At 37.9% G+C, this 23,362-nt stretch overlaps 1 protein-coding gene and 2 long non-coding RNA genes across 3 annotated transcripts; all 3 read left to right on the forward strand.

Annotated features, from left to right (window-relative positions):
• Nucleotides 1-549: 549 nt before the first annotated feature.
• On the forward strand, nucleotides 550-1,498 carry LOC131537984 (uncharacterized). Its single transcript, XR_009270446.1, has 3 exons — nucleotides 550-635; nucleotides 1,084-1,182; nucleotides 1,332-1,498. It is a non-coding gene; the product is annotated as an uncharacterized LOC131537984 (long non-coding RNA).
• A 681-nt stretch (nucleotides 1,499-2,179) lies between these two features.
• LOC131537985 (uncharacterized) lies at nucleotides 2,180-3,164 on the forward strand. The gene is made up of 3 exons (XR_009270447.1): nucleotides 2,180-2,273; nucleotides 2,523-2,548; nucleotides 3,106-3,164. It is a non-coding gene; the product is annotated as an uncharacterized LOC131537985 (long non-coding RNA).
• Nucleotides 3,165-10,549: 7,385 nt separating this feature from the next.
• On the forward strand, nucleotides 10,550-20,479 carry LOC131535656 (histone acetyltransferase p300-like). Its single transcript, XM_058768274.1, has 6 exons — nucleotides 10,550-10,587; nucleotides 16,329-16,360; nucleotides 17,392-17,463; nucleotides 17,687-17,786; nucleotides 17,874-17,991; nucleotides 18,495-20,479. The coding sequence occupies exons 1-6, from the start codon at nucleotides 10,550-10,552 to the stop codon at nucleotides 18,603-18,605; spliced, it is 471 nt and encodes a 156-aa protein (XP_058624257.1). The 3' UTR covers nucleotides 18,606-20,479.
• Nucleotides 20,480-23,362: the final 2,883 nt, after the last annotated feature.

Raw genomic sequence — 23,362 nt, forward strand, 5'->3', positions numbered from 1 at the left:
GAGTGAAATCAGTGGAAACTAAGTTAATAATTCACAGTCGACAGAGGTGGTGTTTCACTCATACTTATTAAAATTACCATTTATGTCCATGTTTAAACTATTTAACTATTTACAGTTTGAGAAACATACCTTCAAAAAAAAAAAAAAAGATCAGTTTATTCGTCTGTATCCATTTATAATCATATATACAGTATATATATATATATATATATATATATAGATGACTAGACATTTATTTTTTTTTAAATATAAAAATAATTTTTCGACACTGATGATATATGTTTTTCTTCTGCTACTAATTCCCGAAGTTTAATGATCTACAAGACATTCAGCCTCATGTCTGAAAGTAAAACCAGTTTCATCTCAGTCAGAAGTGAATCTGTCAAAATGTGACTGATAAATATAATAACTAACGTGTTTAGTGAATCACATTAAGTATACAGAGAATAATTTTCATTAGTTTTTCATCTAATCATTTGTGACTCTGTTGATGTGTCTGTCAGCAGAGCTTAGTACCTGTAATAATATAATCACTCTCCTCCTGTTTTCAGGATTCTTCATTGTTGCAGTTTTACCGGTGTTTCTCACCGTGACAAGATACGATTGGGATGTTACATGTGGCAAAAAAATGGGCTGTAAGTCTTTGAATTATGAACTGTTCTCTGATATTAATACAAAGAAATTATAACATCCTAATGTGATCAATATTGATGAATTTGGAGGCCAAGGCATTATCAGAAATTCACCATCATGTTTCTCAAACTACTTCTTGATGATTCTGGCAGTGTGGCATGGTCACCATGGATGTGTGCACTTGGTCTGAAATGATGTTCAGATACCTGACAGCTGTCAGGGATTGTGCCATTGGGATAATGGGGCCTAAAGTGTCCCAAGTAAACACTGCCCACAGCATAACACTGCCTTCGCTTGTCTGTGTCCGCCCAACAATGCATCCAGGTGCCATAGCCTCTGTAGGTTATTGCCGTATCTGTGCTCAGCCATTGACATGATGCACCAGAAATCTTGATTTGTTAGACCAGGCCACTTGTCATATAATATATATATATTAAACATGTTTTTCAGGCTCACGTTCAGTCAGGAGATCAGTGTGGTTCACTCTCATGTTATTAGTCAATGCTGTAATGGTCTGTTTCTACATCGTTGCTTTGGAAAAAGAAAAAGGTACGATAACACAAAATAATATGAAATTAGTAACTGAAACATCTTCCAATATCTTACAATTATGCTACGAGTCACTAAAGAACTTAAAAGTGTGTTTGTCAGTGAATCAACAGTTACTGTGATGAAGCTGATGTTTTGTTGATGTTCAGATCGTATTGGATGGGCCTGTGTTATTGTGTTTCTTCAGTTACTCTGGGCAATGAGGGACTTCTTACACTCATTTAAATGGGGTACAGTATTAATCATCAGCTCTGATCATCTTCTCGTTTTGATGTTTTCCTACTATAAACTCTAGATTGATGTCTTCAAACCCTTTTATTTTCTCTTCTGATTGAGCTTCAGCATTTATTCAGCATGCTACCCCAGTGAACCTTTAATTTCACTCTCTTCGAGGTCAATTGCGAAACTCATGAGTTCATTCAATTTTGCTCCCTCGCATGTATTTGTGTCTTAAACTGATATTTCACTCTCATGTTTCCTCAATGAAGCACAAATGTTATAAATGGAAAAAATGTCATATATAAGGGTGTGTTTGAGTATGGATATGGTACTGTAGGCTACTATCATGTTTTAATCAGCTTCATAAAATATTTTATTTTGTAAAACAGACTAAGAAACTAATTAAGAAAGCTGTGAAAATAAAAAAGGAGCCTGAAATAAGTTCTTTTTCTTCTCATATGTACTTTTCCCAGTGTGCATCTATAGTGGTTCTTAATACGGTCTCAATTTCTCTAAATGATGATATTAAACTGTATTATTTGGCCTTGCAGATCTTTACCGTTTTGTCCCTGTGTATCTCTTTGGATCAGTTGGTGTTGTGTTACTGAACTCTGTTACACTGATAACTGAACTGATACTTAAAACAGGTGAGAGGGAAACATACAGAGAGAACAAAACAATAAATACATAAGCTAATTTATTATTAACTCAGTAACTGTTATATCACACTGTGAGACAGAAATCACCTTCATCTCAGTTATTTTCATCCTCAGTTAATGGTGAAGGTGCAGTTGGAGATCTGAGAATCAATGTATTTTCCTCTGAATTGATATTCTCTTCATTTCTGCTGATTTGAATGGTATTTGAACCATGTGAGTACAAACTGAACTTCATTAAACAATTAAATGAATTGCACTAACTTCATGTGTTTTAGTGCCTCTCATGTTTGTTCAGGGATCTTCTTTTATAAATATGATACATAACCAATATTTGAAGCTCTGTTTGAATTATTTTAGTTTTTTTTATTATTATTATCTAAATAATTATACAGTCTGATGTGTTTGTTTAATCTGATCAGCTTCTAAATGAATATATTTTGTTCACTGTCTCTGAACACACAGGGATCAAAATATGTCTGCAATGTCAGGTTAGTATCATATTTAATGTGAATCATAATTAATAATGGACCTGCAATATCATGTGTTTTTTTTACTTCATATTAAAAGTACATTCAACAATTTTATGGTTATGTTTTTCTGGCCCATGACTTTTTACTTTATACTATCTGTGTGGATGCAGCATCACACAAAAGTTTGGTGGTGACTGATGTAAAAAATAGACCTGCTCTATTATACGTTATTATACTTCATTACTAAAGTGATATTTTGGGAAAATTGTACTGTATTCAAGTTTTATTGGGAAAAAAAAGTGCTTTTACATTTTCAAGTACTGTAAATATATATATATATATAATTTATTTTATTTTTTTACTTTTAACTGAGTAACATTTTGACAAAATATCTAATGTGGCCACCAGGGAGAAAACAATTCCTGACTACTGATTTGAGACTGATTTGTCAAATGTGTTATTTTCATGAAAACATTTTAAATTGCCGATAAAATTACTAACTGCAACTTTAAGTAACCGTTTGACAGCCTATTATGTTGCCTTATTATCTGTTTAAAATAACTGTCTTGTCCCAGAAAGCAGTAAGATCTCATCTAACTCAAGGCGCTGGATCACAGAATCAGGGATCTCAGGTTAGTATCAGAATTACAGCTGATTCAATTTGAAATATCAGGAAAATGTGTTCATGATATTAGACAGTTCTTCAAAAGTACAGAGATGGTACAATTTTTCTTAGTCCTGCTCCTGAAGAAGATCAGTACTGCAGATTGTGTTTTTCTCCTTTATTTGACACAAACCAGGGCCAGGACAGAGAAAACAAAATGTTGTTGGAAATGCATTTTAAAATATCTATTGTCCCAAACCCAGATTGCAGCAAGATCAGATGAAGCTCCAGCCAATGAATCAAACCAGACAACAGAATCATATGAAATGGAAACTTTACTGAATCAAGATCTGGAGGCTGGTAGAAGTGAAACTCAGCTTGATTTTGCGCAAAACCAAACATTATTAGCAATGAGAGAAATTTATTTTTTTTTGCTCAAACTCTTATGAGAGCTTACACTTCAGTGTTGTTCTTCGCGGTAATGCAGATGGCTTTATACTTTGAGCTCTTTATAAAGTTTTTTATTTATTTTTTATTTTTGGTAAATATCTGTAATTATATGCAATATTCTTATTAGTGTCACAACTTTTTCTTTGTATATGATGTGAATTGACATTTAAGACGTTTTGTAAGTAACTTGATTGGTGCTTGAGTCTCAAGATCACAGTGTGTCATCACATTATTATAATGTTCAGCTCTGAGACTGAATATTTAAAGCTTCAGATGGCAGATCAGATCCTTCATTGTGACATTATGTATGAGAAGGCACCATGACACAATATGTTGTTTACATTGTTTCATTCAGGAGGTAAAGAGAATAATGGCAGATAACATTAGCAACATGTTTTCGGCATTTACATTTTAAGCATTTGCATTTTTGCAGTGTTTGAATTAAGTATTATTATTTTTTAATATGTATAGACATCGGCTGATTATGTTATATTATTCCATTTAGAGCCACAACAGACACAAACAAAAGCAAAGTGCAGTGAAGTTCAGTTCATCTGTGTTCAGATGTGGCTTCTTCAGTGTTTTGACTTATCAGAGAGCAGTTGTTCAGTGTGTTTCTTCAGCTCTGTGTTCATGTAGTAGTACATCCATGTGATGAAGGAAAACAGTGTGTATTTTAAGAGCAGTAAAATAAATGAGCGTGTTTTCTATGAAAGTCTCCAAATCTCTACTCCTTGGTGCATCATCTGATATATAAAATAAATTCCATGTGATTTATCTAGGGTTCAGAAGTCCATTACATGAAAGATCAACAACACTATTATTGGTGATAAATTACATATATTTTTTTCTCTGATTGGTTGCGGGGTTGTCTTCAGTTTCATCAGTGTTGTCCAGGATTTCTTGTCTTCATATGATTCCATAAAAACATAAAATAACTTTCAGATTTTATTACCCTCACTAACGTATACTTATGGACACCAGTGCAAAAACACTTTCGTAATAATGAATAGTAGAGTGGTAGTAATAATCGTAGTAGAGATATTTCTGGTCCTCCAAACATCTTTAAGTACTCAAAAAATAAAGAGGTGGACACCACAGGTTATGTAGGACAATCTGAGATCTGAAGATGAGGGAAAATTGGTAAAAAAACAAAAACAAAAAAAAACACATTACTTTTGGCAGAAAGTTAATTATTTTAGTTCTGTGTTGATGTTTCACTTTTTTTTTTTTTTTTTTCCCCAAACCATATAGTATCAGGATCAAATCAATTCATATATGCATATAGGACATGGCGAACACTTCTGTATCACTCTTGTCAAAGTAGTCCATATGTTATGGATGGACTCAGACACGAAGATGGTAAAAGAGAAATAGGTGTTTATTAAAACAGGTGAGACACTCAGGTGACTTTAGGATTCTTGCAAGGTGAGTAGGTGACTTCAGAATGGTAGTGAAACGGATAATAAGATGAGCTTAAGATTCTTCTCTTTTCCTCAGGCGTACAGGGAGACGAGACAGGATCGATCCGGGGAGACACACACACTTCGAGGACGGAGCTCTATGAAGAGAGGACACAAGGTGGGAGAACACAGCAGGTAAGTCAAACAGGGTAAGTATTTCTTAGATTCTCGGAAGGATATGGTCTTTTCTGATACAGGATACCAAGAGGTTGAGTCCACGTAGCAATGACGAGATCGGACACTGAAGTGTGTGTGTGGTGATCCTTTATAGTGCTGGTGATTGGCATGGTGATCAGGTGCAGGTGAGTGTGATTAATACTCGGGGGATGTGGAACGATGTGATTGGTGGAGTGAAGGGCCTGACTGATCCGTGACAGTACCCCCCTCTCCACGGCCCACTCCTGAGGGCCGACCCCGGCGTCGCGGTGGTCTGCCCCTGCCTCGGGGTGCTGGGCGATCTGGGTGGGTTGCATGGAATTCCTAGAGTAGAGTTGGGTCCAGAATGTCCTCTCTGGTTACCCACGAGCGTTCCTCAGGGCCATATCCCTCCCAATCCACGAGGTATTCGAGTTTACCACCACGACGCCAGGATTCCAGGATCTCCTTAACTTGGTAAACTGCACCTTCTTCTAGGATGTGTGGGAGAGGGGTCTCTTCCTCCAAGTCAGGCCCTGTGGTGAGAGGTGGAGAGAAGGGTTTAAGCAGTGAAACATGGAACGTAGGGTGAATTCTGTAGTGGTGTGGTAATTTCAGTGTTTTGACTTATCAGAGAGCAGTTGTTCAGTGTGTTTCTTCAGCTCTGTGTTCATGTAGTAGTACATCCATGTGATGAAGGAAAACAGTGTGTATTTTAAGAGCAGTAAAATAAATGAGCGTGTTTTCTATGAAAGTCTCCAAATCTCTACTCCTTGGTGCATCATCTGATATATAAAATAAATTCCATGTGATTTATCTAGGGTTCAGAAGTCCATTACATGAAAGATCAACAACACTATTATTGGTGATAAATTACATATATTTTTTCTCTGATTGGTTGCGGGGTTGTCTTCAGTTTCATCAGTGTTGTCCAGGATTTCTTGTCTTCATATGATTCCATAAAAACATAAAATAACTTTCAGATTTTATTACCCTCACTAACGTATACTTATGGACACCAGTGCAAAAACACTTTCGTAATAATGAATAGTAGAGTGGTAGTAATAATCGTAGTAGAGATATTTCTGGTCCTCCAAACATCTTTAAGTACTCAAAAAATAAAGAGGTGGACACCACAGGTTATGTAGGACAATCTGAGATCTGAAGATGAGGGAAAATTGGTAAAAAACAAAACAAAAAACACATTACTTTTGGCAGAAAGTTAATTATTTTAGTTCTGTGTTGATGTTTCACTTTTGTTTTTGTTTTTTTCCCCAAACCATATAGTATCAGGATCAAATCAATTCATATATGCATATAGGACGTGGCGAACACTTCTGTATCACTCTTGTCAAAGTAGTCCATATGTTATGGATGGACTCAGACACGAAGATGGTAAAAGAGAAATAGGTGTTTATTAAAACAGGTGAGACACTCAGGTGACTTTAGGATTCTTGCAAGGTGAGTAGGTGACTTCAGAATGGTAGTGAAACGGATAATAAGATGAGCTTAAGATTCTTCTCTTTTCCTCAGGCGTACAGGGAGACGAGACAGGATCGATCCGGGGAGACACACACACTTCGAGGACGGAGCTCTATGAAGAGAGGACACAAGGTGGGAGAACACAGCAGGTAAGTCAAACAGGGTAAGTATTTCTTAGATTCTCGGAAGGATATGGTCTTTTCTGATACAGGATACCAAGAGGTTGAGTCCACGTAGCAATGACGAGATCGGACACTGAAGTGTGTGTGTGGTGATCCTTTATAGTGCTGGTGATTGGCATGGTGATCAGGTGCAGGTGAGTGTGATTAATACTCGGGGGATGTGGAACGATGTGATTGGTGGAGTGAAGGGCCTGACTGATCCGTGACAGTACCCCCCTCTCCACGGCCCACTCCTGAGGGCCGACCCCGGCGTCGCGGTGGTCTGCCCCTGCCTCGGGGTGCTGGGCGATCTGGGTGGGTTGCATGGAATTCCTAGAGTAGAGTTGGGTCCAGAATGTCCTCTCTGGTTACCCACGAGCGTTCCTCAGGGCCATATCCCTCCCAATCCACGAGGTATTCGAGTTTACCACCACGACGCCAGGATTCCAGGATCTCCTTAACTTGGTAAACTGCACCTTCTTCTAGGATGTGTGGGAGAGGGGTCTCTTCCTCCAAGTCAGGCCCTGTGGTGAGAGGTGGAGAGAAGGGTTTAAGCAGTGAAACATGGAACGTAGGGTGAATTCTGTAGTGGTGTGGTAATTTGAGTTTGTATGTGACAGGGTTGATACGTTCCAGTATGGTGAAGGGGCCAACGAATCTGGGACTAAGTTTTTTACAGGGCAGGCGTAGACGGATATCCCTGGTTGACAGCCAAACTTTCTCCCCTGGTTGGTAGTTTGGGGCTTCTGATCTGCGGGCGTCGGCTGTCATTCTTTGTCTACGCACTGCCTGTTGAAGTTGATGGTGTGCTGCGTCCCAGACTCTCTCGCTCTCCCGGAACCAGTGATCGATGGAAGGGACGTTGGAGGGCTCACCTGACCAGGGAAACAGGGGAGGCTGGAAACCGAGTACGCACTGGAATGGGGTAAGTCCAGTGGATTGCTGTCGCAGGGAATTTTGCGCGTACTCGGCCCAGCCTATGAACTGGTTCCAGGAGTTCTGGCGGCCATGGCAGAAGGTTCTCAGGAATCGTCCTATCTCCTGGATTTTGCGCTCAGTCTGCCCATTGGACTGTGGATGATAACCTGACGATAAACTGACGGTCACACCTAGGAGGGAGAAGAAAGCCTTCTGGGCTTTAGGGGTCCAGGTGAGGGTCTTGTTCTTGCCTTTGAGAAGATCTGTGAGGGGACTGGTGGTTGTGCTGTAGTTTGGAATAAAGCGTTGGTAGAAATGTGAAAATCCGAGAAATCTCTGAAGTTCTTTGATTGTGGAGGGAACTGGCCAGGATGTGACTGCTTCCACCTTCCCCTTGTCCATGCGGACGCCACGCTGGTCGATGATGTAGCCCAGAAAGTGTACGGAGGATTGGTGGAAGGTGCATTTTTCGGCCTTGAGGTAGAGGTGAAAGTGACGGAGTTTGTGGAGGACCTCCGCAACGTGGTGGCGATGGTCGGCCAAGCTCCGGGAGTAGATGAGGATATCATCTATATAGACTATAACAAACCGGTTCAGGAACTCCCGGAGCACCTCGTGCATAAACCCCTGGAAGACGGAAGGGGCGTTGACAAATCCATACGGCATTACCCGGTATTCGTAGTGGCCGGTAGGTGATGAAGGCTGTCTTCCATTCGTCTCCTTCTCTTATGCGGATGAGGTTATATGCGCTGCGGAGGTCCAATTTTGTGAAGACGGTGGCGCCGCGTAGTTGTTCAAGGGCTGCTGGAACAAGGGGAAGGGGATACCGGTATTTCACGGTGATTTCATTTAGTTTACGGTAATCAATGCAAGGGCGTAGGCCACCGTCCTTCTTGCCCACGAAGAAAAAGCTGGAAGCAGCAGGGGAGGTAGATGGTACTATGTAACCTTGCTGTAAAGCCTCCGTAATGTACTCCTCCATGGCCTTTTGCTCCGGAGGTGATAGTGGATAGATTTTACCTTGTGGTACTGGCTCACCCGGGAGGAGATCTATCGCACAGTCCCATGGCCGATGTGGGGGTAGCTGGGCAGCCCTCTTCGGACAGAAGACGTCACTAAAGTGGGAATAACACGGAGGTATATTGACGGATAAGTTCTGGTGAGGGCTCTCAATGGATGTGGTACCAACTGTTATAGGAGATTGCTTGTCTCTTCTCGGTTGAGGTAGGTTGGGAAAACATTTATGGAAGCACTTCTCACCCCACTTTAGGACCTCTCCTGTCCTCCAAGACAGATGTGGGTCGTGCTGCACCAGCCACGGTCTACCCAGAATGATGTCTACCGTTGAACCCTCCAGAACCAGAAGTTGGAGATCTTCTTGATGTAATTGACCAATCTGTAATCGTATGGGTTCGGTACAAAGATGAATTATCCTCTCCGTGAGAGATTGGCCCGTTATGGATTGTGCCTCATAACCTTTTGGGATGTCAAAGGTGGGGATGCGGAGTTGCTGGACGAGCTTCCCCGAGACGAAGTTCCCCGCGGAACCAGAGTCGAGGAGGACTGTGACTGGGAACACATTGGAACAGGCAGTAAGCAAGGTGTGAGTAGAGAGAGGTTTGAGTTTTGGAAGTGGAGTGAGGACAGAACTCACCAAGATTCGTGGTGGTCGCAAGGGGCACTCCAGCACTCGGTGTCCATCATCTCCGCAGTAGAGGCACAATCTGTGGGTTATACGGCGTTGTCGTTCCGATAAGGATAGCCGGGTCACATTAGTTTGCATTGGTTCTGGAGGGTCTTCCTTCTCTGGTCGGCGTGGAGGAGGAGGAGTTGCGATGGCGGTGGTGTGATCCAAGGGACAAGACTGGATACGATTAGAACAGCGAATAGCGAGTTGGATAAACTTCTCCAGACCATAATTGTCATCGTAGGCACTGAGGTGAAGGCGGAGGCGAGGGTTTAGACCTTGTCTAAATGCGGTGATGAGTGATGGTTCATTCCAGCCGCTAGCGGCTGCCAAAGTGCGGAACTGTAAAGCATACTGATGGATGGTGTGAGTACCTTGACGAAGTCGATATAGCTGTTCACCAACAGTGGAATCCCCAGGCGATAGACTAAATACTTCTTTGAAGTGATGAATGAAATTATTGAAACTTTGGGTAGCGGGTCCAGCCTGGTTCAGGATTGTTTCGGCCCATTTCAGGCCAGGTCCAGTAAGAGAGGTTATGATGTATGCTATTTTGGATTGATCCGTTGTGAAAATATGAAGGTGCAGATTCATGTTCAGGGTGCTTTGGAGAATGAAGCCATCGCAATCCTCCGCCGAACCAGAGAAGGGCACTGGTCTGGCCACAGGACTGGCGAACCCGATCGGAGAAGGAGTGCTCATGGTGGTGTTGGACGGTGGTTGTGGTGGTGGAGCTGGTGGATTAGTTGATGCAGGCGGTTGCAGGAGCAACTTTTTAAGAGAATCCACCAGCTCTTGGAAGGGGTCCGAAGTGCTCATCCTGTGTGACGGTGTCGGTCCGATCTTCTGTTATGGATGGACTCAGACACGAAGATGGTAAAAGAGAAATAGGTGTTTATTAAAACAGGTGAGACACTCAGGTGACTTTAGGATTCTTGCAAGGTGAGTAGGTGACTTCAGAATGGTAGTGAAACGGATAATAAGATGAGCTTAAGATTCTTCTCTTTTCCTCAGGCGTACAGGGAGACGAGACAGGATCGATCCGGGGAGACACACACACACACACACACACACACACACACACACACACACACACACACACTTCGAGGACGGAGCTCTATGAAGAGAGGAGGACACAAGGTGGGAGAACACAGCAGGTAAGTCAAACAGGGTAAGTATTTCTTAGATTCTCGGAAGGATATGGTCTTTTCTGATACAGGATACCAAGAGGTTGAGTCCACGTAGCAATGACGAGATCGGACACTGAAGTGTGTGTGTGGTGATCCTTTATAGTGCTGGTGATTGGCATGGTGATCAGGTGCAGGTGAGTGTGATTAATACTCGGGGGATGTGGAACGATGTGATTGGTGGAGTGAAGGGCCTGACTGATCCGTGACACCATAGTTACAACAACAATTTATCTTGACATTATCAAGTGGTCAAAAACGGTAGGGGGCGTTTTACCCCACTCTACCCTACATACTGTACATGTAGATGTATTTTACAAATATTATGGAAGAGCAGCTGAATTATTCTTTCTTTTTCTTTTATTTTTTATTTGTTATTTAGTGTGCTTTGTTCCCATGGGTTAACAAAGATTCTCAATTGTGTATATGGTCAGTGTTTCATTATTTTTATACTTTTGTGCATAATGAATTGGATGTTTTGTCCCTACTTGTTCATTTTGTACATGCCGAGGGTGGAGCTAACCCTTATAAATAGGAAGCTATAGATCTCAAGAGACCAGGTTGTGTGTTGAAGAGTAACTTTGTGGCAAATTGGACCAAATTTCTTGGTGTACCCTATTTTTTGCTCATTGTTGCAGTTTTTGTTTTGATTGTTTCTCAGTGTCTGACCATGTAAATAAATTATTGCTAAAATAAACCACCTTTTTGGGATGCACCGAACCTCTGTCCAGTTTGTTTGAAATTATTTTCTCTGACCTCTGTGTCATCTGTCACATACTTCTTCCACAAAGTCACCAGCATTGTGTCAGATCACACACACCCAAAGATCTCACGGCCAGACTTTTCTTTTCACAAGTCATTTGACTTCCCAATACCAGAGGTGTAAAGTAATTGAGTAAATGTAACTAATTACTGTACTTAAGTATCTTTCTGGATACTCTGTAGTTTTACTGAGTATCAAAGACATTAGCAACTTTTCCTCTCTACTTCACTACATTTTTGAATGAGTATCTGTACTCTTTACTCCACTACATTTGAAATGAGTGTTGCAGTTACACATTACATTTGGCATGGCACCTAGCTTTTCTGCAGCATTTTATTTATGCTACAGAAGATGTGATATCACCAACTACAGGGCACTGAAAGTACTATATATTGTGCGTTTTGCCCTTACTCAAACTTGTCAACAAGGTTACTTTACGTGAGTGTGAGTTCCTTAGCCAGTAGTTGTAAATCACAGGTGTTTTATATATGAGATGAGAACATGACTGCAGCCTGCAACGAGGCCGAAACCAGCACATCCAGTGCAAGAAGACTTTGACTTTTTAATTTTACTTAACATTATTTTATTTAACTGTTATACTGAAGAGACCTTTTTGAAGGATATTGTTTTTGTTTGTTTGTTTGTTTGTTTGTTTGTTTTGTTTTTGCAATTTTGAGGTGTTCAGTTTTATTTTGGTTTTAGAAAATAAGTGTGATTGCTCTCCTCACAAATAAGCTTTCTTGTTTTTGCTGCATTTTCTGTGCCTTATCTTGTACTGTTATGTCACTTCCTGTCTCCCGTGGTGTTTGTAGTCAGTTTGTATCGTATCTTGTTCAGCTTATTAGCCTCCTGTGTATATATACAGCCGTAGTGTTTCTTTAGTTCTTTGTGAGTTGTTGAATATAATGGTTGTCTGTTTGCCTGTGGTTTTTGGCTCATTGTTTTTTCTAGCTTTTCATCTGCACATAGATCCTTCCTCAGCTTCTCCACAACATTACAGTTTTTGACTGGCATGTCTCTTTGATTAGTGCTTCTTTGAGCCTATATTTATTTAGTATAAGTAAAATACTTCAGTACCGTTAAAATCAGATACTCAAGTTGTTTTGGAATTGGTGACTTGTAACTTGCAGTGGAGTAATTTTCACTGTAAGGTATCTGTACTTTTACTCAAGTATGGTTTTCAGGTACTCTTCACACCTCTGCTCAATACGAAGGGACTAGACTAACACACACACACACACACACACATTACTTTTTGCTCTATTTATCGCTTCTACACAACAAATGTTTATATGTACAGTGTTTATTATTATATGGCCAATTAATGTGCAATATCACACACATACTGCACTAGTTGGTGTTGAAATGCCACAATGTTTATTGCCCCACTGCAGGGGCGCAACTGCATATTTGCAGAGTGGTATGCAAGATCAGTGTTGGTGCCCCCCTGTAGTAGCCCCTAAAACAAACTCCCACAGAAAAGTTTAAATATAGGCCTATTATTCAATTGCCTCAAAGTTATTCATATTTTTGCACATTTTTATATAATATGAGAGCACTGTAAAATTTATCTTAAAGAATGTCTGCATTTATTTTTATTTTTTCATTTTTACTTATAGAGATAATTCATGGAAAAGTGGCCATGCTAAGTTGAAGATTTCTGCCAAAAAACTTTCTGGCAGAAAAACAAATAGGCCTACTATTAAAATGAATGTCATGATTTCAACTATGACCACTAGATGGCAGCAGAAGATAATTTATTGTCTCATTTACCATTTCCACTTTGTAATATGGTTCTTTTCACATGTTTTGCTAATGGATTTATACTTAGACATAAGAATCACAATTATAGCATTTGAAAATCTCCTTTTTGTCAAAATTCAGCATTGTTTTGTATTGAAGTATGAAGTAGCAAGAGTTTTCAACTCATCGGATCTACTTGAATCACAGATGGCCTATTTTGAATTAAAAACGGCAATTTTCAGTGATAGGTGGCTAGTTTTTATTGTTTACAATCTTCTCAGTTTCTCTCAAATGCAAATCAAATGCACATTCACAAACGTGTTTTTTTTTTTTTTTTTTTTGAGGAATTTAGATACTCAAAAATGAACTGATATTTGCTGCCTTAGGCAGTGGATGTTTTCATAGGGGTGGCCAGTCTGTGGTGGCACAGAAATCTTCATTATTTCAGTATAGAAATGTAGCCTATTTGACTACACTGGACTGTTTTAGTGCCTAAAACACAACTGAATACAATCAATTTGTACGTAATTGTAATTGATAATTTGTGAAGTTGTGAATTAGATCAGGTAATTGAGTTAATATAACCATTTTTGTATGATTTTTGTATTACCTCCAGGTATTTATTTTAATAAAAGGGCTCACTATAGATATATTGTTCAGTCAGCTTGGTTCTGGGTGTCAACACCCCAAAAGCTTGTCCTCCATCATTGCACAGGCCTATTCATGGATGAGACATGCAGATAGTTCAAAGTTTAGTCAACCTTCATTGAATTTTATATAATCAATGAACTCTGAAAAAATAAAATAAATAAATAAATAAAAACTGTCATTGTTTAACACTGTTAGTTGTCAAAATGAATTAATTGCAACAGTTTTGTTAAACCTAAATCGAGCTCTGTACAAAGGAAAAAAAAAAAAAAAAGTTCTCCATCTGCAATAATGTGAAAAAGGGCACATAAATGCCAGAATGTACAATGTTTATTTTATGCATTTGAATATAATTTAATTTTCGTACTTTACAAATTACAAAGTACAGCTGCACTGTGTTCACATTTAGCCTACCTGTGCAATAAATTACAAAAAAAACAAACAAACAACAACAAAAAAAAACAATTACATTCTATCATCTTGCGCCCTGTTGTGATCTCGAATTGCAGAATATTTCAGTGCATGCATTTGAGAGACTTTCTTAAATGTGATGCATGTATGCATGCACAGTTTTGCAGCTTTAATCGCAATTTTGATAATTTCATGACTTAACTGACGATGTATGCTCGTATAGTTTCTTGTGTGGGTTATTTATGATGAAGTGAGAGCGTGCGCCTCATATTCGAGTGAAGAGCGTGCGCCGTGAGCACACTAAAACTAAAACTAAAACAGGAAAGCTTGTTTTACTGACATATGTCACATAACAACATCTCATCAGACCGCAGTTGACTGTTGTTCTACTGAAGTTAATTTGGCACCTGTACCTTTTCCGCGTTCGTTTGACTCACGCCTGGTGCTGAGGGGAAGCTGAAGTGCGCGTCTGAAAAATCTCCCGTTTGTTGTGGTCGTAAGCGGTCCTCTTAATAAGTTTATAATAAACACGTTTTTGAACTCATTAAAAATGCAAAAGAAAAAAAAAACCTTGAATAAAAATGTTTCAATACATTATTTTTAACAACTAAGCTTTTGATTATTTATGACGTTTTATTAAATAAGATTTTCACATAATGATTTCGGCAAAATGGCGCCCCCCTATGTGCGGCGCTCCTATGCACTGCATACCCCGTTTTTGCGCCACTGCCCCACTGTCTTGTATTGCTTGCACTGAATATTTCCTGTCTTGTATTATTTGCACTGAATGTTTTCTCACTGTCTTGTATTGTTTGCACTGAATGTTTTCTCAATGTCTTGTATTATTTGCACTGAATGTTTTCTCACTGTCTTGTATTGTTTGCACCAAACACTCAAACACATGCACTTTATGTAGGGGTTTAGTGTTTTGTGTTTATGCACTCTTGTGTACTCTATTCTTTGCAAAATGAACATTAACTAATTATATTCTCATAATTCGTGCACACTCTAATGGCTAAAATTGCCCGCAATACATTGCGCTTTGGCGAAGGATTCAGTCCAGAACTACAAACACGAATAAAACGCATTAGAAAAACTACAAACGTGGCGGATGCGCGCGATCTACCTAACGGTAGAGAGGTTTACAAAAAGGGGTTTGAGTTAATATTAATCAGCATTTAAACTGGTAAACACTATTTATTTATTTATTGTTATCCGTGTTATATTTCATCTGCAACAGCAATGTGAACTTTTATAAACATCCATTTGGTCGTTAACTTTTAAATGCATCATTATGCAGAAAATAGAAAATAGAGTTCTCCGCATAAAAGACCCGCGACTGGCAGATCAACGAGCTACTTCATTTTTCTCCAATACGGTAGGAAGTTAAATGAAATTAAATGTGGAGGATGTTAACTGTGAGAAGATGATTGACAGGCCAGTTTACAGTGACAGGGTGCGTGTAACAGATGCGACGGAGCGGTCCGTTAAAGACGCAGTTGTGTGACGTGATAGTATGTCCCAAAGCTTACCTACTCTTCTACTACACACTCAAAAGTGTGTACTTTTTCTTCACCTAAAGAGTACATCATACTTCAAGGGCGTAGTGTGTATCAGTGAAGGAGGAAAGCCCGCAGTGGACCAAACCACTATGAGGCAAGAGAGGGGGGAATCAAAACATTTCTGAACTTAAAACGCTTTTTTTGCGTTTATTTTGTTTTACTACTCACGCAATTATTTTAAGTGTGTGTCCATTGTATTATTTTAAATACACAGAGTCGCTTGTAATTATATTTTTAGGGGGGACAACCCTCAGATAGCCCCCTCCCGGATTTACGCCTATGGTCATATCTGGTCTCAACAAGAGCAAAAAGCGCTGTCAGTTCTGCCTCTGCTCAGGATGCTGGCAACAACATGGATTTTCCGTTTGTAGAGGAATTGTTGAAAAACTGCAAGTACACACCGGTTAAATAGAAAATTATTTAAAAGATTTTATGTCGTTATTATTCCCAGGCTAAGGGAAGATGAAACGCCTATTTTACTTTTGAAGTACATTGTTGTCCATCATACATTTTTGAAAAGTTACAGATCAGGGGAGCGTTTCCCAAAAGCTGGCCAAACTAACATTTGTTGAATATTGGTAAAGAAGGAAGTTGCTTTCGGGAAACCCAGAACGACGTAAAAGAACCTTTTTCACATTTCCGGGTTTCTCAGCAGCGGGTTAACTTGAAGAGCGGTGAATGGGAGAGTACCACAAATATATATTTTTTGCACTCCCATTTGCTCAAAAAGCAATAGAAAAAATCCACGATAGTGTTTTCATGACTTTCAATGAAAGGGAAAAACTGAGAGAGACTGATAACGGCAGTCAGAAGAGAGAACGATGTCAAATTTACCATCCCTCCCATAGACGCTGCATTAGAAACACTCTCGCGTTAGCGTTAACTAGTTGTTTTGTAATTTGATGCAAGGTAATACAATACAAAGAATAGTGTTATAAACGTACATATATAAAAAAAAAAAAATACAAATATGAAAAACTTTCGAGGATTTATGATGCTGATGACCGTTAAAAGCGTCATCACAGTCTTGTGAAAAAGGTCCATGGCTGAAAAGAATAGACATGAGTAATTTTGTAAAGCGTTTCAAGGAGAACATTTTTAAAAGACCCCAAGCGCACTGCTAACATAGTCTTCTGTTTATAACGCTGAAGTGTTGTTCCCTGACTGTTCCGGGAAAAGCTTCAAAGCTCCGACCGAGTGTCAGAAACAGCGCCATCTGGTGGCGACGGTGCTTCTCGTCTCGTCGGTGCTGGTGCACCCTGCTAAAGCAATAGCCTCTGCTTTAATAAATCCCGCTATTAGTTATAAGTATTTCAGGGGGGGGGGGGGGGGGGGGGTTCACCTGGAGTTTTGGGAGTTGGGAGAATAAAAGCGAGTTAAAAACGTTGCGATGCTGAAATAATAGTAGGGTACATGCATTTAATTTAATGCTGTAAATATATTTTACTATCAATTTTTTTTAAATCTTATCTATCTCAAACATTAAGCCATTTATTTATGTTGCCAGGTTGTTTTTGTTGTTTAATGCATATCACAGTGCATTTTATAAGCATAATTTGTATATTTGATCATTTGTTATGTTTTTGGAATCAGCTGTTTTTGGACAGCTTTATTTATTTATTTATTTATTTATTTGTTTGTTTTCAGTGACACTGAGCTCTCCTGACACTGACATCCAGGCTCCTCTTGTCGGTCAAGCAGCTGCATCCATCAGCAGCGGCATGTACTCATCATTAACCCTAATTACTATCCTCATCTGGCATTATGTTGAATAAAATTAACCACATAATAACACTGCACACAAGTTTTCTAGTCCATAAGTAAATGCAATTGGTCTGATCATTTCAGTGAATGTATTGGAGGAAATAAAGATAGATGTTCAGATTAGATCAGTTGTAGATGATACAATTTTTAATTTTCCAAACTTGATAATTCTCCACAGGGGTCCTTTCTGCACCTGTACCGCTGTCACTACCTATCACGAAGAAGTCCTGGCATGAGGACATCACTCAGGACCTGAGGAATCACCTAGTGCACAAGCTGTGAGTTCAAGAGGAACTGCCTTTCATTATAATGGGTGCATTTTTTGTGCACTTTCCAATCTCTTAAACTCTTGAACGCTCTTGTAGGGTTCAAGCCATATTCCCTTTCCTAAGCCCTGCAGCACTGAAGGACAGACGCTTGGAGAACTTGATTGCTTATGCACAAAAAGTTGAAGGGGACTTGTATGAGTCTGCCAACAGCAGGGTAAACCACAGAAAATTTCATGCTACATTTCAGACTTATTTATTGTTAGTATTGCTTTATTTTAGTGCTGTCAAATGATTAATCGCATCCAAAATAAAAGTTTTTGTTTACATAATATATGTGTGTGTACTGTGTATATTTGTTGCGTATATATAAATAAGTACACATGCATGTGTATATTTCAGAATTTATTTTATGTTTATATATTAAATATATTTATTTATAATATAAATTATATGAATATAAATATAGACATGTAAATACATGTAAACAAACACATACAGTATGTATTTTGAAAATATTTACATGTACATAATAAATATACACTGAACACACACACATAATATGCAAACAAAAACTTTTATTTTGGATGCGATTCATCGTTTGACAACACTACTTTATTTACACTAGAAAAGCCTAAATTTGGACCCTGATTTCATGATGCCTCTACATTGTGTTTGTGTTTTTGACCCCGTTTTTATTCCTAAATATCTTGTGTTCAGGCTGAATATTACCACTTACTGGCCGAGAAGATTTATAAAATCCAAAAGGAACTAGATGAGAAGAGAAGGTCCAGACTGTCGAAGCCACTCACGAACACTCAGGATCCTTAACAGCCTGATTTCATCAGTCCAAAGTTATAGGACCTGAACTAGGGGTGTGCGATATTGAAGAAAAAAAAAAAAAAAAAGATATCTCTATTTTTGGGATTTTTTCGATAACTATAATTTCACGATATTTTGCAGAGTGTGTTATTGTGCTGATATCTGACTACTGTGGGCAGCTGCAGTTTTTGATATTCTTCATATTCTGTGTGGTCAGTTCACATCAGTGACAGAAATTAATGGTTACACTTTATTTCGATAGTCCACTTTAGACAGTCTACTAGCTATAAGTAACTTTGTAACTACGTGTCAGCTACATGTCAACTAATTCTCATTGATTTGCAACTACATGTCTACTAACTCTCAGTAGGGTAGGTTTAGGGTTAGTAGAATAAGTTGATATATACTTGCAAAGTTTCTGATAGTCAGTATGTTGTATGTTGTGGACCCATCAAAATAAAAGGTTAGAAGATATTAAGCAGACAGTCTACTAATACTCTACCGACTGCTAGTTGACATGTAGTTGCAAAGTTACTCACTGTAAGTCTCTTAATATTAACTTATTATTTTTTGAACGGCTGTCTAAAATCAATAACACATTTGTAATCATGCCTATTTTTTAAGAAAAACGGCACTCTTAGTGTGATTTTAACTATATGAAATGATATATATATATATACATTTTCTGCCCCATATCTTGAATTTTGTGATCATTCTTAATGCATTTTAATAGACTGAATCATGCAGTGAAAAACACACTCTAAATGAACGCGTGCACTGTTTGACCCACTGGACTTCATCACCTAATGTTTGCGTGCACTCCGTAACGTTAGGTGTTTTGTTTGGTTTTTGCAAAATAATCGATAATGTCAAATTGCACATCGTTAAAACAACAATTACGATATTATCGCAGACGATAGGCTATATATCGCACACCCCTAACCTGAACAAGCCATTGGTCAGAGTTAGTTTTTTGTTTTTTTTTGGACCAGGTCAATCATGTGCTACCCAGAATGTAGAAGGACTGAAGGATCTCATTTGAGTTTATAATAACAGCCAGTATGTGCAGCTTCATGGAAGTGAACATACATCTGTGTTCTTCTTGATTTGTTATTTACATGTTTATATGCATAAACATTTATTCTATTCTTTATATCTTATTACTCTCCATTTCTGATATTTCTTTGCTCTTTATATTTCGTCGTTGAATGTTATATTGTATGCTATCTATTCTAGATGCATAAGTGAGTAGAGTTTCTATCCAAACGTGAAGCAATCTTTTCAGAGCTTGCACAGTTACTAGCACAAATTCCTTGTGTGTGTGAACACACTTGGAAATAAAGCTCTCTTTCTGATTCTGAAGTTGTTCAAGCAGATGACGGTGGTATAACCTGGTGACCAAAAGTGAAGAAAACACCATCAGTGGAAACAGATGTTTTGTTTCATACTATTTTTTTTTCAATGCATGAAGAACACTGTCCCAGAAAGCCCTTGGTTGCAATAATTTTATTAGAAACAATAACATTTAAAAAGTACCTGCTAGAAGTGACACTGTAGTAAAGAGATAGCAGATGTTTATCACTAAATTAATATGGCAGTTTGAAGAAAATGTATTTTGTATGAGTTCTATTGTATTCTATTGTTTAATGTGTTCAAATTTTATATTTTAATAAATAGCTTTTATACTAAATAATTTAGTTTTTAGAATAAATGTCATGAAAACAGAACATTATGAACCACTTTGATTTGTTTGTATTTTTAAAAGCTATGTGATGTCTTATCTGAAGGTCTTGTTTATTACTTGTTTATACCTCAGCTTGTCTTTGCTTTTGTGACTGTCTGTGTTGAGAACAAATAATTCATAATTTAAATAAAAGATATGTCTAAACATCAATTTTTCTTTTTTCTGAAATTCAAAACCAGTCAACTTTGTCATGTCAGCTAAGCAGACAGAGGAATTGTGATTGTAAAAATAAGTTTATTCAATAATGACAGTTGCATCTTCATTTGAGCAAAGTGTTATATCAAGCAAAGACCACAGAGAATTACTGCTTTACAACATCATCCAGTGACACTGACAACCTTTAGATGAAGACTTAAGTATGTTTCCATCACCCTGTTTTTCTGCACATTTTTAAATATTGCATCAGAAATGAGTGATGGAAACACCAAATTTTAGAGAGAAAAAAAAAAACTTAATTCACACACACACACACAAAAAAAAAAGTTTTTACACTGCTTGAGGTGGATTTTGAATTTGTGTTCTTGTGAATACTGGGAGATGGAACATTAAACTCACGTGACTAATCATTAAATTTCCATATACAGTACATACAATTTTGCAGTACATTTCTCTGTGAGTATATATTTCCTTTTGAGTTCCAATATACCACCAGGAAATATACAGACTATTTATATTTCAACATTTTAAGCCTATAAAACTCAGGATTTTAAAACTTCTGTTTCTCATTGTCTCTAAAACTTTTTAAGTTTCCTTTAGTTTAGTTTCAACAAACAATGCAACTTTGCGTCATTAAAATCCATATAACATGAACTCTAAATATTTCCCTTTACAGATGCATTTCATTTTCTTCATAATGACATTACTGACATTTTTTCTACTAAATAAGAACTGGTTTATCTGAACTAGGTGTCGTTCAAAAAACCTCTTTAAAACTGGTTTAAACATGCTGTCTTCATGCAACAAGCCTGAATGTGACGGTGAAATTATGGACTTGCTTATGTTTTTTAAAACTGTGGCTGTAGTTCCAGTAATATCTGATGGTATGTATGTTGTTTTTCTCTCTTTAAGCTGATTTTGACAAGGCACAAAATTAATTGTCTAATTCAAATCTATGCAAATCGTTGCTCATGTGCATAAAAATCTCATGATCTATCTGACCAATGCATTGGTGATGTGTTATAAGTAAACATTAAGAGCAGCTTTAAATGAATCTCTTCTGCTTTACTGGTTGATATTGGGAAAAATACAAGTGGTTGCAAACTCTGAAGGACACCGGCCCTCCAGAACCGAGTTTGGAGACCCCTGGGCTAGACGTTTATATGTTGTTTAAAATGAATGCCATTAGCCTATAATTTGTGTTTTATTTTATAATTGTATATATAAATTTGTACTATATTTTTTATAGCTGCTTATTTTCTGGTTTTTATTTTGCTCTGTTCTGAACCTTTGTTTTGTACAGTCTGTACTGTAAAATTTAAAGGATTTGATGACAACAGTTTTTTTTTTAATCTTTCTCAATGCAATTTGACTGATATGTGTAGTAGATTTAAAAAAATAAATAATAATTAATACATATAATCCTTCAATATATTTATTCTGACCACAGAAGGCAGTAAGATCTCATCAAACTCCAGCCTCAGGATCACCTCAGATTCAGATTTATCAGGTTAGTTTCATATTTATGGTTGCGCTGTTTTGAGTTTTATAATTCATCTGCAATATGGGGAAAAGCTTTTCAAGATAGTTTCCAAAAGCAGAGGATTGTGTTGATAATTAGTTCTTAGTCTGCTTCTGGAGTGCCGGAGCTTGATCTCTTGTCAACAAGACTCTGCATGACAACATGTTTTATTTTGAACCCAGAGTTCAGGAACTAGTCAATGGATCAAAGCAGAACCAGAACACAGCAGCATCACACAAAATGAATCATTTACTGAATCAAGATCAGGAGGCTGGTAGGAGAAACAGATGGCACTCAGTCTGAATTAGTAGAATCACAAACATAATCAACATGAGAAAAAGACCCGTAAGATTTCAGTGATGTTCTTCATTTTATTGCAGATGGCTCTTTGTTTGGCTGTTTCACCCTCAAAATAGCTTTATGTCTACTGTTAAGCTTCAAATGCATGTCAGGCACCTGTGTCACATACACATGAGCATGAGTGAATGAATTAGATAATGTTATTAATGTAAACAACACAGGACAAATTATTTACCCAAACATCACTGTGTCCTGTTGAAAGCACTTGGTCTTGCTGTTTTCAGGGTTGTTCTGTAAAGACCCACCAGATGGTGCCATTTATCAGTAGAAAAGTGTAAATATCTATCAAAAATGTCGGTTGCATTTAGAAACAATCAGTTTAGCTGAGAACAGTATGGAGTTCTCAATTACACAGGAACATTTGAAACATGAGGAAGTCAGATTTTGGACCAGACAACAAAAGGAGAGGAAATCATACAGGTTTGTACAATTTTGCTTATTACATTACATATAGACCTAGTTAAAACATGTATAGCTTATATCTGCCTCCTTTAAAATATTCATATTCAGAACATAGTTTAACCTAAATGGTCAATGATAAGTTCATGTTTTCATCTTTAAATGGGTTATATATGTAATGTTTTTTTTTTTTGTTTGTTTGTTTTTTTTTTTTTTTATGTAATCTGTAATCAATGAATGATATCTAAACAATAACTTTGTGTCTTGTTGAATTCGCAGTAGTGTAATGAAGTTTTGGGGATCTGTTCTGCAGGTTGCATCATATATCAGCAGAAAACTCCAAATATTAGTCAAAACTATTGGGGGAAATGGTTAGGCTATAGCTTTTGTAGATTTGTTTAGCACTTGCGAATTTATAATTCGTAAAGAAAATGGCCAAATTATTGTAAGCATGCCGCACAATAATATACATCTATTCATCCATCCAGTCTCCTTAACCGCTTTATTCCCAGCCCTTGAGACAGTTTAAAAGTGAAAGCAAAAACGAAAGCAAAAATGAGCGGTTCTGCAGTTGGTCTGGCGCAT

Source organism: Onychostoma macrolepis, chromosome 03, assembly GCF_012432095.1.
Source record: "Onychostoma macrolepis isolate SWU-2019 chromosome 03, ASM1243209v1, whole genome shotgun sequence".
Taxonomy (NCBI): domain Eukaryota; kingdom Metazoa; phylum Chordata; class Actinopteri; order Cypriniformes; family Cyprinidae; genus Onychostoma; species Onychostoma macrolepis.